Source organism: Equus asinus, chromosome 7 (genome assembly GCF_041296235.1).
Source record: "Equus asinus isolate D_3611 breed Donkey chromosome 7, EquAss-T2T_v2, whole genome shotgun sequence".
Taxonomy (NCBI): domain Eukaryota; kingdom Metazoa; phylum Chordata; class Mammalia; order Perissodactyla; family Equidae; genus Equus; species Equus asinus.
In genome coordinates this window covers 29282758-29302523 of record NC_091796.1, presented here as the reverse complement: position 1 = coordinate 29302523, position 19766 = coordinate 29282758, and the positions used below count along the sequence as shown (strand labels likewise).

At 42.3% G+C, this 19766-nt stretch overlaps 1 protein-coding gene across 6 annotated transcripts in view; it reads left to right on the top strand.

Annotated features, from left to right (window-relative positions):
* The window catches only part of SLC14A1 (solute carrier family 14 member 1 (Kidd blood group)), a 54184-nt gene that overhangs the window by 19696 nt on the left and 14722 nt on the right, over positions 1–19766 (top strand). For 2 of the 6 annotated variants that reach the window (XM_070513123.1, XM_014857275.3), the window contains exons 2-3: positions 17066–17222; positions 17851–18040. In XM_070513123.1, coding sequence (XP_070369224.1) covers positions 17081–17222; positions 17851–18040 — 332 coding nt within the window. In that variant the 5' untranslated portion in view covers positions 17066–17080. Of the gene's footprint in view, positions 1–8301; positions 8457–9097; positions 9162–10416; positions 10573–17065; positions 17223–17850; positions 18041–19766 lie in introns of those variants that run through there. The other 4 variants (XM_044774661.2, XM_014857271.3, XM_070513122.1 and 1 more) reach the window with 4 other exon arrangements.

The following is a 19766-nucleotide window of genomic DNA, read 5'->3' as shown; positions in this document are numbered from 1 at the left end:
CACATGCCAAAGCGAGATAACTTGTCTTGTAGGAATCATGATAGTTACAGTGAAAAACACCCAATAGCCAAGTGTGCTCTCTTCTTTATTTGAATTTTAACACAAGGGTAGGAACATGTCCCCAACTCCTGCCCCCAATTCAAGCTATTCCATTCTGAATGGACTATGGAATTTGTATACTGACTACTTTCCTACCATGAAAGCACAGTGTACAAAGAAAAACCAAACACACTTTTTATATTCTTATGTTAAAGATAATTTAACTGATCTGGACATTTTTGATTTTCACAAGTAACATTTATAATTTAATATCTAACCAGTTAATTTTACCCACTACTGTAGCATTGTTTAGAAGACTAAATATGGTCTTAAGTGACTTTCAAAAGGAAATTGAACACAAACGAACACCAGTTAAAAATGATGAAAACTGAATAACGTCTGTAACCTACTTAGATGCATTGTATCACCGTCAGTATACTGGCTTTCATAATGGACTATTGCTACATAAGATGTCACCACTGTGGTAGCTGGGTGAGGGCTCCATAAGACTCTGTACAACAAGTCTCCCCTTTTGGGAGATTCTAGTATAACACATGTCAAGTGCCACCTGCAGAGGACACATATCATTTTTCTTTTTATTAGGCATTATTTCTCACCCGAATGGTAGCCCATGGAAAAACAATTTTTAAAAATGTACGTCAAAATACATACACAATAAAGGCCTTAGAAAATAAAGATTACAGGGGCTGGCCCAGTGGCGCAGTGGTTAAGTTCGCACGTTCTGCTTCTTGGTTCGCCGGTTCTGATCCCGTGTGAGGACATGGCACCACTTGGCAAAAGCCATGCTGTGGTAGGTGTCCCACGTATAAAGCAGAGGAAGATGGGCGCGGATGTGAGCTCAGGGCCAGTCTTCCTCAGCAAAAAGAGGAGGATTGGCAGTAGTTAGCTCAGGGCTAAGCTTCCTCAAAAAAAAAAAAAGAAAAGAAAGATTACAGAGCACTGAGAAGCCATAGAGAGGAAATGGGGGATAATTTTACCAGGAACCAGGATCCATACTGCAATTGACGTAAGGATTAAATACATATAAAATGCTTAGAACTTGGCTGATGCTCAGTCAGCACTCAAAAAACATCCATTATTAGCTATTAATATGGGTTATTTTGCTCTCATAAAGTAAAAGAAGCCAATCAGCTCTTCTGGTGAAAGAGACATTCCCTACCAAGAAGAAGGGGTCACAGGATCCTTTATAGCAGGGGCTTTGATTAACATCCAAGACACTGTCATTGGGCATGGTTTACTCACAAGAGAGAGAGGATTTTAAGTGACTATTGTTTCTTTAGCTGACGTGGGTGGGTAGGGCCCAAGTGTGTATCTGGGGAGAAGCACAGTAGAACAGAATTCTCTTTCTAGGGGGGTCACGTGTGTGCTTATTTTTATTGAGACATAATATTCTTCCATTTCTTTGGTGGTGACTTCTTGACTCCTTTTATGCCATTCCTTTGCGAATCAGTATTTTAGTGTATGGAGAAGGCATATTTTTGACAAGCAGCACTCTGCACTGCTTGAAGACAGATATGGCCCGTGAGGCCCTTTGGGATGACCACACTGAGAGTCCAGAAACCTGGGACCAAATTCACATTCCGGCTACTAACCCACAAGGAAAAAGGCCTGGATAGCGACCAATAAATGTTGGCAGGCCGTGTCATATCTCTATGTCCTTTTCAGTCAGAAGTGTAATAGAATGTGTGTAGAATAATAGTAATTTAAAAGCAATAATAATATTAACAATAATGGCTATCATTTCTCATGTGTATCATGTGCCATGCCCTGGGCTAAGTCCTTCATGTGTCTTATTTCATTTGACTTTCCCAGCAACCCTGTGATGTGGGGACTATTTCCCTCCCTGTTTTATGAATGGGGAACTTGAGGTTCAGAGATGTTAAGTAATTTGCCCAAAAGCAAGCAGATAAGAAGTGGCAGAGCCAGGATTAGAAGCAGCTCTATAGGACTCTAGAGCCAGAGCTCCATGGACTACCTCAAAATTATATTAACACCACAGAGAACAGTATATTTATTATCATCTGGTTTCGTAGAAACCTTGTTTTCCAGGGTCTGCAGTTCTGTTTTTAAATCTGGGCATTGTAGCAGTTTACAAAACATTAACCTAACCCCAAAGATGACGGTTCAGGAGAGACAGACAGAGGAACGCTAGGTGAAAGTGTGAGGGTTGCGTCTGGCTCTTTGCTCCCATCGTGCCATCTGACGGCTCTGGTCTTGGAGTCAAACCAAACTCTGGGCGCTGCGGGCCACGTTCCTGAGCACGGGCTGTGTGACTGGTAGCACCATTCTCTGAATTAGATAGAGGCCCTGATTACCTCAACCTTGAAGAAAATCTTCCCTTCAGCCAATCCATACTGAGGCCAGCACCAGGGTGCCTTTCTGTCTAAACATTAATTATATGCAGGGCTACGAACAGAAGAAGAGTAGCAGATAAGGTGGTTTGGGCATCTGCATTCTTAGCATTCATAAAATGCTGCCGGGAGGAAAATAAATATTTTTGGCCCATAGAGTTTTGGCTAAGAAGAATACATTAGAGTTAGCAGCTCCCTTGTTTTTCCCTAGTTTAGTTTGTGCTTCTAGACTTTAAGAAGCAGAGCCCTTCATTCCCCACCCAAAGGGGAGAGAGAGTATCCGAAGAGAGAGGAGTGTCGCTTTTTGTAGTGGCTTCAGGAGGAATCCACTGGCCACAATCACAATCAAGACAATGACAGCAGAGAGAATGCCAGTGATCTGTGAAGATGAAAACGTTCTCATCACAAAGTCAACTTGCGCCCTGGCTCAGATCGCTGGGATGGCCTTTGAAGCAAAGATCCTGAAATACCTGTCTTTTGCCGGTCAATAATTGTTGGGCAAATCACTAAATGAATGCAATCTAGGCTGAGTTGTGCTTCACTCTGATTTTTGTTATTTCCTTCCTTTTACTAACTTTGGGGTTATTAGTGCTTCTATCATGATGTCTCTGGGAGCCTGAGACAGGACTTGCTCCAAATTGGAATCAACACTCACTCATCCAGAGCTATTCCAGAAGTGGAGTGTTATAGGAGCAATTTGGGATCTAGTTTGGGCCTGCTTGAGCTGTCTGGATCCCACGAATATGGGATCCAACTGGCTTTGAGAATTAAGATTATGCACAGTTCACAGTTAGCCAGGGAACTAATTTCCAAAAGTGACACAGAGAGTAAACTAAGAAATGTGAAGTTTCTTAACCTAAAAAAGGCCAAGAATTAAGGGGACACATGCTAAGAAAAACTATCAGGGATCAGAAGTTATTTCCTAGACAGAGCAATAGTGATCATCATGAAATACAAAACAATGGCCAAAGAGACCTAACAGCAGAAGAGACTGGTTGTAAAAATGTGAAAAGTATCCAAGAAAATTTGACACTAGCCAAAGAGATTCTCAGCAAAAATGCTAAAAGCAACCCTAAACCTTGTGGGAAGGACCTTACTTTTTTTTTTTTTGATGCAATATCTCTTATTAGAACTTAAAAAAAATCAACTAAGCATTATACCACCATTATTCCTATATATAGCTATTTGGAAATTTAAAATTTTCAATTTCTTAGTTAGAATTAAGACGTAAAAATGGTGATAGAACTAGAAGAAAGCAAGAAAGCAATTAATCACAAATCCTTACTTTAAAATAAAACATAGCAATTCTCAACACCGTTGTAATCCTTAGTTAGAGAAACACCCCCATTGACTTTGTTTCCAAATGGAAGGAGCTGGGTTAGAACTCAGCTTCTTGGAACTAGTGGTGCCTTTTCCCAAGTGAGGTGTCAGTTCTGGGTCTTGGAGAAATAGAAATGTGGGAAGACGTAAGGTACAGACAGGGAAGGACTGATTTTTCCATTGCTTTATCCACTTCCCCTACTTGCAGTTTTTTCTCTCTCAGAGCTGGTGGTTGTTTATTTTCTCCCAACACCTGGATCAAGGGATGTATTTGAATAGAGGGCTAGTATTTAGTTATGTCATGTGGCCCCCTTGTTCAGAAAGCCCCAGTTGCAATGGTGGTATCAGGCCACCCCACCTTCTCTTCTCAGTCCAATTATAAAATAAAGCTCAACTCCCTAAACTTGGGGTGGATATCACAATATCTCTAATGGTGAGGAAACAATCTAAGGAGTTGTAAATTACTCTCAAGACAGGGCCAGGGAAACAGGGCCATGCCAGTCCCCAATCTCATTTTTCCCAACACTCCAATCCCTTCCTCAACCTAGTCTAAAGAGACTGACAAGATTGTCCTCCTACCCCTTTGCCTATTGTCCCTCATTGGGAAATTGTTTTTTTTAATCCTAAAGAAACAAAGGCAGCAGCAGACCATTGTTAGCTGATAAGTCCCCTTTGTGCAAAAGCACCCTAGCACCCCTCTCCTCAAGATATTTTAGGGTCATCTGCAGGAGTTTTGTTACAACAAATATATAAATGTCTAGAATGTTAATGAAGCCTCTCCTTAGACATGGTGCACTTGTGCAATACACAACCTGCACACCTTTAGGACTGGCTGTGGACACCAGAGACCTACACGATGGGCCTTACCCTGGCCTGAGTTTAATTTAAAAGCTGGAAAGAAGGTGATGCATGGAAAGAAGGCATCTGATAAAAGTCATGGTAGGGATGGAGATTCCCTCACCCTTCTGTGTGTGGGAGGAACAACCAGCTATTGAATGGAGCTGAATCATTGTCCAACTGCATTGAAGAGCAAAATCATAGGTGCCTCAGTGCCTCCTGCCATCACCCATCCCCACATCCCTTGGCAAGGGCAGGCAGTGGAGGTTTGAGAGAGATGCTTGCGCTGTGCTCCTGCTTGCATCTTGGCTCCACACCTGGGGAAGGCCCATGACAAGGGTGCCCCCTGAGTGGTGTTCTGGGTCAGTGGGAGTTTGGGATCTCATCTGGTGCCTTTTCATCTGACTGCTTACCTAACCAAATGTTGTGGGCTCAGAACACACTGCAGAGGAACATTCTGTTCCAGACTGGCCATCTTTGCTTCTCTCTTTGTCAGGAGTGGGAAGAGGGAAAGAGAAGAATGAGAATGTTTTTTCCTTAACGCTCTCTGTTCCATTTAGCAAAGCCCTGCTCACGAGGCAGAGGAGCCTTCTAGAGAAATCCTCTCCTGTACAATTCCTGAGTGCGGACATTGCCCTGTTAACGCTTGTGGTGCAAATTATAAAGTTAAGCTGCCTATAGATAAATTGGTATCAAGCAGCGGTCAAAATGAAATAGTGTTGGAATAATTTCCAAGTCAAACAATACGTGTTTAGAAATAGCTATGAATACAAGCCATTGCAGAAAAATATATTTAAATCTTATCATTATCCATAGCTTTGTTCTCCCTTCTTCACCATTTCTTGATTTAGATCTTATCACCCCTTACGCATATTTTATGAACTCCCTCAAAACCTTTCTAGGAAGAAAGAGAGCTGATATGGATAAAGAGATCCTGACCTTGTCATCCAATGCCTACCAGCCCAGGTGGGACTGTGCAGCATAAAAGATTTTTTTAAATAAAAGACAATAGCAGAGCTGTTGCAGGGCCAGGGGCTGTGGTCACTTGTCCAGGGAAGAATATGTACACAAATTGCTTTCAGTTCCCAGAAGTGCAGGATGGGTGAAAGTCTGCTGGGAAATCCAAATAAATAGAGGAGGAAAGAAAGCTGGATGTGAATGTTTGGGCAGAGTAGGTAGGGAGAGAGGAGACAGAGAACTTTCTAGAAGCAGAAAGTCTATGGAGAAACTCATAGAGGAGGGAAAGCTTTACATTTCTTCAATTGCGATTAAGCCAGACAGAGGGGTGGCAGACGAGTTCAGAGAACCAGGAGAGGAGGGGGCACACGTGGAGGAGAAGCACGGGGAAGACTCGGGGAGGTTGGGAAAGGAAAACAGTGTCAGGGCTTAAATGCTCAGCAGATGATGCTCCATAAATGACGCCAGAAGGTGCTGGAGAAAGAACTGAGAGAAAGTCATCGAAGTGTGTAATAGGAGTGTTTAAAAACACCTAGGAATCTATGTAAGCACCTGTTATTGGGTGCCCGATTGTCCCTCTGATCTCCAGCTCAAGGGTTCTCTCCAAAGCCACTGCAACTGGGCAGCAGCAGACCCTGGCATCTTGGCATCTTGCAGTAGGAGAACTTGGCAAGCAGTGTCGGCCGCCTGGTTTAGGATTCTTGCTGAATAGTTGTCTGCAGGTTCGTAACTATGACCTCTCCGATGTGGGAGCCAGAAAGAAACTTTTCCCCTGGCTGAAGCTGGGAGGAGGGACTCTTTCAGGAATCCTCTAAGGTAAACCAACGCTGACTGAAAAGGGCAGACGTCGGAATGGTGGCAACTCCCCATGTCAGATACAGAGCTCTACGAACATCATTGCCAAACCTCATTGCAACCTTATAAGGAGAATAAACTTACTGCACTTTCCAGTGAGGGATCTGAGGTTCAGAGACGATGAGTAACAGACTGAAGTTTACACAGCTGGTAAGGGACAAGGCAAGGATGCAAACAGGCCTGTCTGACTCAGATTCCACTTGCTTTGCTCTACCTTGTGGATACCATATAGCAAGGCTGTATTTTGTGAGTGGCACTTAAGGTGTGGCTTTACAGGGAACGGGGAAGAGGCCAGGGAGGGTGGAGGAGGTGGCTCTGCCAAGAAGACTTGAGACTCAATACACACCCTCAGTCCGTGCCCAGGGCCACTGAAACAGAAGGCTGCCCGGGTGCCGTGCGGAGACGGCTGCAGGATGAGGTTTATAAATGTGTGTTGATGGCTGAGTTCATCAAGTTAATTAATAAATTAATGAAAGGCAAACACTGGGCAGAGGTTGGAAATATTGCATGGTGCTAGAGTTCACCAAAGTACAAAGTTTGATGTTAGACTTTTTGGACAAGTTATTTCAAGTGTGTGAACCTCAGCTTCCTCATCTGCAAAATGAGGATAATGGCATTTACCTCGTAGGATTTTTGTGATGGTTAAATGACTGATGTGGATAAAGTGCTCAGCAGAGTGCCCAGCACGTAGAGTGAATGCTCATCCGTTCATGCAATAGAGTGAATGGTCATCCGTTTGTGCAATTCTTATCAGCATCAACGTTATTACTATGAGGGATTGTAACCGATCTGCATAAAGAACTCATAGGAACACTGGCATGATTCCCTTCATTCCTACAGCAGGCCCTCAGACTCTTCTCCTGTGGATTGTTTTTCTCCTTGAGGGCAGCCCTAAGAGTTGATTCTCCTTATTGTACCAGGAAAAAAATGTTGGGAGGAGATTTGCCTGAACCTCAAAAATTGAATCATGAACCTGGACCTATGATCTCCCTCCCAGGCCCCAGATACACACACCCTTAGCTGCAGCGGGCCCCTGGAGGGAGGGCGTCCCCAAAAGGACAAGGAACCTTGTGGTTTGGCGGGTGTCCAGTGGGTGGAGCCAGAGAGTTGCCCGGCTGCCTTGCTGACCCCCGACAAGAGCTATCAGCTCACCCAGGATAGGGGGAGGCCCAGACGAGAGAAAGACCAATGGTGTCTGCACAGCTTTCTGTGGGTTGTTTGTTTGTTTGAATTCTGTGCTCATAGAAGTGCAACTGAGTTAGTTATATTTCAGAACAAGCCAAGAAACTGAAATTTAAGAAGAATGGGGAAGAAAGGGATTTTTCACTTGATATATGCATTCCTCTGCTATGGAAGTTTTGCCTCTTAACTTTTAAAAAGCAGCAGTTTGTCCCAGGATTCTCACCTGGAAAAAGGTACATTCCTGAGAACATTTATATTTTTGTTTTCTCCTCACTGGAGAAAAGGGCAGGTTGGTTTCCAGAAAACCAACTGTATACCCCTGTCCTCCCAATTCTCGCACCACGCCCCTTGGGACTTGGCTGGATTCTTACACCTGTGTAGAAGCTGTGACAAGTATGAGAAAATTCCTCTCCAGGAGTAGTCACTTAGCTCCAGAGTTCACTGTCTAACAACCCATCCCTCAGTTTTTAGCGTAAGAAACACTCTGTTGATCCTTTTCAGTTACAAATCTTCCCCAAAATATTTCAGGGTGAGGGTAGGAGCTGGAGGGAAGAGAGTGGAGAAGAAAAAGATGAGCTTGAATAGGATAATTGCTGGGCAAAGACCTCGGAAACCGGCGGGAACTACGGCAAAGCTGTTGGCATGGAATCAAGAACAGAGAGAGAGACAGACATCAGGTACAGCCCAGGGGACCAGTTCCTCGGCAATGCTTTGGCGTTGGTGCCTACAGTGGGCGGAGAAAGCAGAGTGCTCTGATATGCAGAGTGGGGCTGTGAGTATAAAACTGTAGGTGCCTCTCCAGGCACTATCTCCTCGTAAGCAGCCTCTCTTCCAATAGAGCCCAGAGTGGCTTTATCAGCCAGTGCCTTCTGCCACTGGGAAGCCAGCTGGAGTGTGAGTACCCTCCTTATGCCTATTTGTTTCCAACTGTTCCTTCTTGGGGGGTTGTCCTTCTAATTTTGGCTCTTTTTCCCTTTTCTTTTTTTAATGGAGAAATATGTTGCAGATGGTCGGAACTGAGCAGAAGCAGCAAAGTCAGAGTTCTGGTAGACTAGAAAGCAATTTACCAAAGCCCCGGGCTTCTTCCCAGAAGCTTGAAAGCAATGTCTTTGTTTATGGTTGAAGCCAAGTGGAAGCTGAGGCTGAGCTCCATGTACAAGACGGGTTCCAGCAAGGAGTCCACTTGATGTGCTAAACGACTCTGAGTTCATCAGTGCTGTATAGTTTTGAGCTGTGTTCTTGAAATAGTTAAGTAAAGTTGGAGACTTCAAAAACAAGTGGCGTACTGGGATGGTCCTTTCCCATTACGGTTTAATGGACCTTTTTGCATGTGCTGTCATGCTGAAGGGAGTGTACATGATAACCATCGGGAGAACTGGTCGGCCACGCTGAAGCCACAATTGGGCAGCTGTTTGCAGCTGCTTTTTCTGGTGTGGAATTCAGACCTCGAGGCTTCTAGGAGTAGTGTGTTCCAAGAAGTGTTTTAATCAGGAGACAGGAATATCTGACAGCATTTTCTTTGTTTCTGATTACAGCTTTAAAGAAAACTGAGTACCTCCCACCACTTAAAATCAAAAAGTACCTAAAATTAAGATTATTGTAAGTACCAAATAAATGTCAGTGCTGAAAGTCTCTTTATTATGATAGAACATGAATGTTAAAATGCTTTCTTCTGTGTCAATGTCCAAAACTTTGTACTATTTTTTAAAGTGATACTTGAGACATAGAAAATTAAAGACTTTCAGGTTTCTCCAATCGCACAAATTTCTACTATATGCTGACAATAGAATGAGTCTTATTTCATGCAATAAAATAAGGAATGTTGGTTGAATTGAAATCTCGATATTGCCTCACATTAGAATGATGAGTACTGCTTGTTTCACTAGTGATCTGGGCTACCAAAAGTGCTTTCTGACTCCTGCTGGAAAGCTCATCAGGTGCAGCTCCCAGAATATTCTTAGGATGTTAACTTCAACACACACAGGCCCTGGTGTGAATGTGTCAGCCACACAGGAGAGTGAGGCTCACTTTGAGGCATGGGAATATGTTTTACTGCTTCTGGTAAAAATTAAATAGAGGAGGGAGAAAAGAAGAAATATCACACATACAACTTTTCTGGAACTTCTGAAGGGAGAATGATATCCTTGGATGCAATGGAAGTTTAAAAAAAGAAAAAGAAAACATAAAAAGTTATCACACTCGTTGAATTCAACTAAGAATTGTTTATTATTAACAAGGTGATATCCAATATTTAACAATTCTTATTCACATACGAGAAAAAATGCCACTTAGCAGTCTCTTAGACTGGGCTTTGGCTGTGCATTAAAAGTGTGGCAGTATCTTATTGCAGAAAAAAGACCCCACACTGTGCCTTCTTCTCCTCACATTTGTTAAGAATGAAGCTGAAGGAAACTGCTGCATTAGCGCTGGTGCCCAAGATGGAGCCCCAAAAGTTAGCCTGAAGCATTTCAGAGCCTGAAGCCCAGCCCCCTCCTCTGGAAGAGGCTTCAGATCTGTCAACCTCCTACTAGTGGAGATGCGCAGCAGAACTAAATCTGTGCGTTGGTCTCAGTGTGGGATGGTTTGCCACCATTTTTTGTTTTGTTTAAGCAAAGTAAAATAACACTCAATGTGTGTAGTCAGCTGGTTGTCCCTCTTTGCTGATGGAGCTCTTTGCTGATGGAGAAGTCTGCCTTCTCTGTTAGACGTCTCCTTCTGGGGCCACATCTCCTATCCCCAGGAACCCACTGAGTGTGCTGCGGCATCCCTCTGTCTTGCATTTCACGCGCTCCTCAGAGCCAGGGCGCGCGTCCTGCTGATTCATGTATTTCTGCCCTTTGTCATGTATGGAGAGAAAGGAAAGATGAATGGACGGTCTTTGATTGGCGGCGCTGATGATGCCCCTCCTGGTCCTCTTTGGACAGACCCTTTTGGAAATAAAGCTGTTGAGGCAGCGCATGAAGGCTTCGCCCGGCTAAACTTGACCCTGGCCCATGGGCCACCAGAACAGGTACGCTTCCTTCGTGCAGCCTCTGTCTCGGGAACCTCGTGGCCTGCGCTCCAAGCTCTGGTGTGTCTTTTCTGAATAGAGCATGGGATTAGGGGTGCTCAAGCTCTGCTGAGTGGTGAGGCTTGGGCTGAGCTGGATGCACAGGGGCCCTGGTCCAGAAAGTCATGTGGCACTCATCTTGGTTTAAATGGTGGACTGTTGAGCTGCAGCTAGGAAAACGTGGTCTAGGGTTTTTAATGCATCCTGCTTCTATTTTATTAGACTTTCTTCCTTTTATTTTATTGCCCTGTCTTCTTAGTTGAAATTTAACGGCCTCCTGAGTCAGGTTTGAGAAGTTTGAGCATCAGTGGAAGGTCCCTGCTCCACTGCTTTGCACTGCAGTCCCAGTGAGGATGTGTGAATCCTTATAAATTCCCTAAAGAAATGCAAATAGTCTAGTGTGACAAAACTCTTGAGTAAACTACAACTTTCAGTTACTGGTTTCTCAGAACCAGTTCTCATGTCTGAGTTCTGGAACAAGTAGTCAGGGCTTCCAGGCTGCAAAGGGTTCAGCACTTCAGCATAAATCGTTCCTGGGGGCTCAGCAACAGCAGCAAAGGTCCCCATGACTCACCCCAATAGGCGGATATTGGAGAGACAAATCATAACAGCCTTCTATATGTTGGGCTGTGGTTTCAGACTAAAATACTTCAATCTTTATTTACCTTTGGGTGGCTCGGCAGGGAACTCTGGCCATTCAGGTTCTCAGTCACGTCTGGCCAGTTGTATTAATCAGGTTTCATATCTGTATCTCCAAAATCTCTGAGGTGATGATGTATTTAAAACCCTCTAAAATAAATGCTGGAAAATTTGAGAATATGAGTTTTTCACTCTGGAATAACCCATATACCTAATTGTTTCTGTAGTTGGTGGAAAATGCCACTTTAATGTTTTCGTTTGCTGCTGCCTCTGTAGGACTTAACCTACCTAGTTATGGAAACTCAATGCAATTGTGTGTATCTGAGCTGCTTGCCGTTGCCCCAGCTGAAGCCTGATGCCTCTCCTAAGTTGGTACGGCTTTGAAAATGAGTCACTGCACTGAGGAAAGGGCTTACGAGCAATATTTTCAGTGATGAGATTTAAAGAGGGACATATCTGAAAATAAATGATAGCCATCGTTTAGATTATGAAATAAAAGGCAATTTTTCATCATTGCTTAATAATTCAGTTTAACTATGGGCCAGCTGAGCTCCATATGGACTTAATTTTGGTGTCTGACCTCCAGCAGTTTTCAATTTAAGAATTTCTTAGTTCTGGCAGAGAGCATGGTGAGAAGCAGAGCGCGGCCTTCTCTCCCGCGGCCCTCCAGGCGCTCAGGCCGCAGGCCAGCGGGTGAGCTGGGGGGCCTTGGAGACAGACCGTGGGCTGTGCCCTGCAGAGACCCAGAGCTTTCACCGCACTGCCTACTGGCCAGGCCCAGACCTTGAAGCAGCAACAGCGAACCTCTCCCCCCATCCCCATCTCTGTGGCCTAATGACAGCCATCTCGCCAAGCCCAGAGCCTGCCAACCACCTGGTATCGGAAGAGACATGGTAGAAAAATAGACCACATGTGGCCAAGAGGAAGTGCCCACCACCTTTGGGAAGGTTTTCTGGCCCTTTATAGAAAGCCTGTGTATATACTTTTAAAAAGCTGCTCTCAACTTGCCCCTCGACCTTTCAAAAGAAAACCTTTGCCACATCTAAGCCTTCTAGATGTAAAGAGGCTGCCAACATAGGATGAAGTAGAGTTAGAGAATCACACATCTTGCAAATGCTTATTTGTTTTCTTAAAAATCGTAGAAAAGAAATGGCCTCTAGAAATGACTGTTTGAAATGGAACTGTTAGGCCACGACTAGAAGTGACGTCAGGAGTGACACACATCCAAGTTTGTTCAGTGGGTTAGAGGACATAGAATAGAGGACCTTGAGGAGGAAGAAAGGAAGGTTCTATGCCAGAGTGGCCATGGTTAGAAGGCATTTTCGTATTATAACCGTTGTTTTGTGTGCGCATTTTATTCCTCACTACTATATATATAGTTGACAATGCTAAGTACTTTTTTGAAATATCTCATCTTTCTAGGTGTTCTGAAGTGCCTGATATAGGTTAAAACTAGAGGGAGTAAAAAGACATTTTGTAAATATCTTTTTGTCAAAATTTATGTGAAATATTGCTTCTTTTGAGGGGAATGGCCAAACCCCCTCTTTGAACAGTACACACGTGTTTGTGCACTGGCTCAGGGGAGAAGGAAGTGGAAAGAGCTTTATGCCAGTGTGTTTACAGTGAGGCCAGATTAACCGTTGTCCCTTATGTTCCTGCGTTTGGTTACCTTGCTGTGTAGGTAGTGTATATCGTAAGCCAATGAGTCCTAATTTTGCAATGTCTAGTCTCTAGATGTTAAAAGAGGTTGCCAGTGTATGACAAAGTACTTAGTAAAATTAGCCCATTTTGTACACTTTGTATTGAAATTCATAGGAAAGCTTGTCTCCTGTAAACGACTTTTGGATATGAATTTGTGAAACCACCTCTAAGCATTATATGTACTTGCACTTGTCCCCTGGATTGGTGGGGGAGAGAAGGAGGGAGGGAGGGAATGATTCAGGCCCAAATGGTCATATTTAGAGGATATCCCAGATTATAACCATTGTTACGTGTGCAATTTTATTGAACAGCGCTGTGTACATAGTGGGCAAGTAAGTTCTTATGTGAAATATCTAGACTTTCTACATGTTTAGAAAGGCACAAAGTAGGTTAAAAGGAGAGTTAGTCAAATACATTTTGTAGATACCCTTTTGTTAAATTCATTTGAAATACTGTCTTTTAGAAATGGAATGATCAAAATGATCAAACTGCCTCGCTGAGCAGTACACATTATTACATTTGTGCTGGTTCGGGAAGGAAGGAAAGAAAGGTGCAAAGGGCTTTATACCAGTAGGTTTATAGTTAGGCAGATTAACCATTGTCCCATATGTCTGTGCATTTTGTTTTACTTAGCTGTGTATATAGTGTATAAAAGACAAACGTCTTAATTTACAACATCTAATCCTTCTAGATGCTAAAGAGCTTGCCAGTGAATGACAAAAGTAGAGTTAGAAAACAAATATTGTGTACGCTTTGTGTTAAAATTTATGGGAAAGACTGTGTTCTGAAAGCAACTTGAGGAAGAGAAATTGTTGAAATCCCCTCTAAGCATTACAAATGCTTATTATGCTTGTCCACGGGGTTGGTAGAGATGAGAAGGCGAGGGCATCTAGGCTAGATATTCCTATTTAGAAGATACTTTCAGATTATAGCGTTTGTGTGCAGTTTGTTCAATGCTGCTGTTGTCTGGTGGACAAACTTAAATCCTTATTTGAAACAGGTAATCTTTCTAGATGTTTAAAAGGATACAACATATGTTAAAAGTAGAGAGTTAAAGGAACACCGTTTAAGTATTTTTTCAGTTAATTATAGGAATGGTTGTATTTCAGGAAGGGGATTGTTAAACCTGATGTCTTGGAGAGTATGCTGACTGTTCACCGGGTGGTGGGGGAGTGGCACAGGAAAGGAAGTGTCTAGAGAAGCGTTGTGTGCCCGTGAGTCTTTAGACAAGTTCAGATTATCTAACCATTGTTCTATATGTGCATTTTAGTTAAGATTTCTGTGTATTAAAGGATAAACAAGTCCTAATGCCCAAAGTTTATTAAAAGTAGAGGTAGTAAAGTAATCCTTTTCTAAGTGCCCCTTTGTTAGCTTTTAGGAAGGGCTATCTCCTAGGTGTGTCTTTGTTAATCCACCTCTTGGAGCTAGATGTAATCCTACACTTAGTCTTTGAAATGGCGGAGGAGGGCGATGAGAAAGGATGGAGGGAAAGGCTCTTTGCTTGCATCTCCATATCTAAAAGACAGTTTTAGGTTATAACCGTAGGTCTATATGTGCGTTTTTGTAAAGTACTGTATTTATTGTGGACAAGGTTCAATATTTTGCAACATTTAAGCTTAGTAGATGTCCCGAGGTGACAATGTGTGATAAAAAGTAGAGCTAGTGAATTAATCAATTTATAAATATCTTTTTGTTATAATTGACAGAAAAGAAGCATCTTGGACATGGAATTGTTAAACTGTCTCTGAGCAATGTCCCTCAGGACTGGCTCATTAGGTTGGCAGCAGAGGGGCTGAAGGAAGTACAGAGGAAGGGATGTGTGCGGATGTGTTCACATTTATACTTGGATGATAACCATTGATGTGTGTGGCCTCTTTTGGCTGTACTGTAGGAATATATTGTTAGGTAATTCAATGGAAACATAACTCCTTGCTAATATTTTAATAGTGTAGATCAGATAAATTCTCTTAAAAGTATTATATTTTGTATACTCTGCTGCTTTCTGTCTCTCTTTTTCCATCTGTAGAATGTGGTAATCAGGTGCTTTCATTGCTGTGCTTTTGTCTCACTTTTAATTGAACTTTAAGGGAATGCAGTATTTTAATTGTTAATTCTGCCAACATCTTTATCTAGAGGACTGTTGCCATTTTTATCTCCAAGAAAGGCAAGATTACATTTTTTTTCTTCCAGTTTGAGTTGGTGTAGTGTATTCTTGGTTATCAAAATACTCATAAAGCTTTGGGACTTCGAAATGGTAAATATTCATGATGTCTGAAAAAGCATGATACGTAACTGTGCAATCTTAATTACATAAAAATGGATGTTTAGTTGTGCAGATAAACACACAGGACCTAGAAGGACGTATCAAACTGTAAACTTCTTATGATTAGGGATGACTTTGTTCATTGCTTCTCGTGTTTTTCAGTTTCCTATTATGCGCATGTTAACTTTTAAAAAAAATAAATATTACTTTAAAAACAAACGAAAAAAAGAATTTCTTAATGCAAAGGTTCATTGGAAGCCTCACAAAAGCTGGTGTCTAACACTATTTTGCCAAAAATAAATGAGCTTGGTCTAGAATACGTTGCATAAATAGCTTCTGCTTTGTGTAATGATTAATGGTTTGCCATTGTTTAAAAGCAGGATGGTTAGTTGGGCAGTAAAATAATACAGCTGAAGTGTAATTGTTACTCAATTAAAAAATCAGTTACCCACAGTGATTTCCGAACCAGGATTAACGGAAGCCAAAACTAGAGTCAAGGTTGAAAAAAAATAAGACATAACTTTATTATCTATTAATAGCTATTTGTTGGCTCTGTTAAAAGGAATCATGATGGAGCCAAAAATAGCCATTAGAACTCCTTATTCACAGCCTGTCCAGAGGGAGAAGATGAGCTGGTTAATCTTCGAGGGCTCTGGGTATTTCCTTGGTCATGTCTTATGTGCCCGTAGCTTCAACATTTCAGAATGATGCCTTCTGGGGTCTGACGGTTTTGTTGTTCCCCTTTGTCACACTTACTTGGCTATGCTCTTGGCTTTTCTTGCACACTCAAGGTGGTTTTGCCATTGTCTTTCATCCTTCGTCTACCTCTGGGATTACATCATTGGTCTTCTTTTGTATCTACCATCAGCACCATGAAACCTTCATTTTTGTCTCCAGGGTGCCACATTCTGGTGATGTTGGTGCTTTCCTATTACATACTTCTCGTAAGAAGAGAAGGGGCTCGTAGTGAACACAAGTCATGGTTCTATTGTTAGCATTTTCTCAAGACATACTTACTATAGTTATGCCCTGTACTTTCTTATATCATACTATCCTTAGATCACAACTCTTTGGTTTTCAACAGCTTTGTGCACTTCTACCTTTCCCAGTTTCTACACCTTTGTGGAATATTATTCTTGCCTGTTTTTAAACATGTAAATAACAAATTCCAAAAATAAAGAATATCTGAGACAGTTGCCTAATGTGAGGACATATTCAAGCAATCTTTGAGTTGGAGAGTGTGGATGAGGGGGTTTCTTAGGTTGTCTTGACACACAAACTTTTTAAAATTTTTCTTTGCTTTCAAATTTTTAAAACCAAAACCTTTTATTTTAAAATAAAAGCTTAATTTCAGGAGGCTGCTTGTCTTGGAAAGTAGCTGATCAGTTTGCGTTCACGAGCAGGCCATTTTGTAACCTTATGTCTGGCTCCTTGAATTGATGGCACGAAGCTTAAGGAGTTGATCTTAGCTCTGTCTATATTATTATTTGACTCATTATGTTAAAATTAACTATTTTTCAATCTTTTCCACTAGACTGAGCTCTTGGAGCGCAGGATTTGGTGCTCAATAAATGTTTGTTGAACTAGAAACTGAACCTTATGAAATTGAAAACCGGAAACTTCTCATGGTAGCAGTAAAGACAGTGACGGCAAAAGTAGTAGGGGATTTGGGTAATAATCTCCACGGTGTTATTTCAAGAGGAAAATGTGCTTTCTTAGTCCCATGGGATGTCATGGTCCAGATGAAGTGCCTTTAGACCTATCATCTATGGCTACTGCGACCAGGCCCACAGCTGACCAGTTTGGAATGTCCTATATTACGGTGTTTATGAGCTCTGTTCTTTCCTCTAGGAATCAGAGGAAGAGATGGCCATGGAGGACAGACCCACTATGATTAAAATGGACCAAAGTGAAAACCAGGGTTCACCATGTCGAGGGAGCAGGTGCCTCCCCAAAGCGCTTGGCTATGTCATGGGTGATATGAAAACATTTGCCAACTGGCTTAAAGGTATTTATGCTTCCTTTCCAGGAGATGGGAGAAGTGGCTGTGGGGGAAATGGTTTGCTGGCTCTTCTACTCATATCTTTAGTTATATTTTTATATATACTTAGTTGTATATATAAAATATATATAAATATATATTATATATATTTAGTTATATATACCTTTTATCTATCTCTTTCCTTTCCACTTTTTAACTTTCTACTTTCTGACAGGCAATCCTCTTCAAGTGTTTTTATGTAGATGGGGTCAGGGCCAGGGTCCTCCTCATATCAGAGGAAGGTACTTAGTTCCATTCTGTAATTTCAGTACTTAAAAACTGAAATTTTACTCTTGGTAATTCATTGGCTTAGTTTAAGCATCTGTACCTCTGAACATGATAAATAAGTGCCTTCGATGCTTTCTGGAGCTGAAGTTCTAGTACGGGCAGTGTGGGCTGAGCGTAAAGAAACTGGGTGCCAGTAAAGGGGCAAAGTGTACAGAGAGCTGCAAGGAATATCAAAAATAAGTTGATCCCTTCACCAGAAGGGATTTTGATGATTTTGCTCTGGGCCGGGGGGCGGGGGGCCTAGACTTGGGAAGGAGTACCATTTGACTTGCCACTTCCTTAGCTCTGCCCGTCTCATCTCTTCCAGACAAACCCCAGGTACTCCAGTTTGTTGACTGGGTTCTTAGGGGCATGTCCCAAGTGGTGTTCGTCAGCAACCCCATCAGCGGAATCCTGATTGTGGTGGGACTCCTGGTCCAGAACCCCTGGTGGGCTCTCAATGGCTGTGTGGGAACGGTGGTCTCCACCCTGACGGCCCTGTTGCTCAGTCAGGACAGGTAGGCACATCCAGCCAGGCCTGCTCTTCTCTCTTCTGAGAACACAGGAGCCAACCAGTGAGTGTGGGCAGCCGCGATAAAGCCCCGCCCTTCCAGGAGAAACAACCTTTATTCCACAGAATTCTTTATATTTGCCTTTAGTGAGAGGTCAGGGAATCGTTTATGGTCTCTTATTCATGGTATCTAAATAAGTGGCTAGTCCGAGTGTTGCCAGATTCTCATGGCAGTACATGGTAACCAGAACTAAGCTATAAATAATCCCCAAGAGAAGTTCAAAAGGGCTCTTCTTTAATAATTAATCAATTATTTATCATCAGCATTTTGTTTGTTTGGGCAAAAGTGCATATGAGTTCATGAAATGCCTCAGAGGGTTAAAAATGCCCCAATCCCACTGTATTTTGTCTGCATGCTTAGTTTAGCAAATTCATTCTTCATAGCATAGACAGTGCAAAGGTTAGGTCAGCTTCTAGAGAGCTGAATAACCACAAATTCCCAATTAGCAAGTGCTGACTTAAGAAGTGTTAGTGTTTCTTCTGAAATATGTGTTAGGTTAAAAATAGGCTGAACTTGGGGCCAACCCCATGGCTGAGTGGTTAAGTTCACACTCTCCGCTTTGGCGCCTCAGGGTTTCCCTGGTTCGGATCCTGGGTATGGAGCTAGCACTGCTCATCAGACCATGATGAGGTGGCATCCCACATAGCACAACCAGAAGGACCTACAACTAGAATATACAACTATACTAGGGAGCTTTGGGGAGAAGAATAAAAAATAAATAATAAATAAATAAAAAGATTGGCAACACATGTTAGCTCAGGTGCCAATCTTAAAAAAAAAAATAGTGTGTACTTTATAAATTGAATATCAGTTGTCATTGAAGAAGTGATGAACTGACTCCCACCAGGGTCTAGCCAGCTCCTGACTAACTGGTTCCTTCAGGGAGACTGCTGGTCTTCTTTGTGTCCAGGATCAATGCATAATCCCAAGTGAATGGTCATTATACAACTAAGCTCTTGTCGCTCTTACTGTGAGTTGCTAAGGAGCTTCTTGGAGAGTCAGGAAGTGCCCCACTTTCCATCAAGTCCAAGGAGGCTGATTTGATCTCTATGGAAGGTGATTTTGTATCTTAGGTTAAACTCTATTCCAATGTACATCAAGAAACGGGATTTCCAGTTTGAAGGTGTGGTCCAGAATTGTGCCATATCGAATATTCCTTTATTGTTTTGCTCCAGTGAGAACTGACCCATTTTCCTTATCAGTATTTTTTTAAAAAGTCATATTTGTATGTATTAGTTTTCAAATCTCTTTTGCTTTCCTTGGTCCTAAAGGACTATTAAAATGGCAATCTTCTGTTTTAAGTGAATCCACATCTTCCTGTTGTTTTAACTGTGACATTCCACAACTTGTAGATGTTGCCATTAATTTTTTGTTGATCGAAGCCAAGCAGTAAATCGGAAAGCCAGTAGCAGAGAGGACAAATCTTGGCATAGTTCTCCACTGTTGTCGTAAACGGTCCCAATTTCTGGAGAGCATTATTACTTCCTGGGTTAAACCAATACAAATTGTGTCACCTCCCACAAGTCCCAAAGGATTACTTAAGGGAGACAAAAGACTTTTGAACAGGGGGTCCCACACTAATGTTCTCACCCAGATGAATATAAGTGATATTACGTTGCTGTGGTACTATGTGCCCCCTGCTCCAGTTAAAAACAAGCCAAGGAGAAGCTTC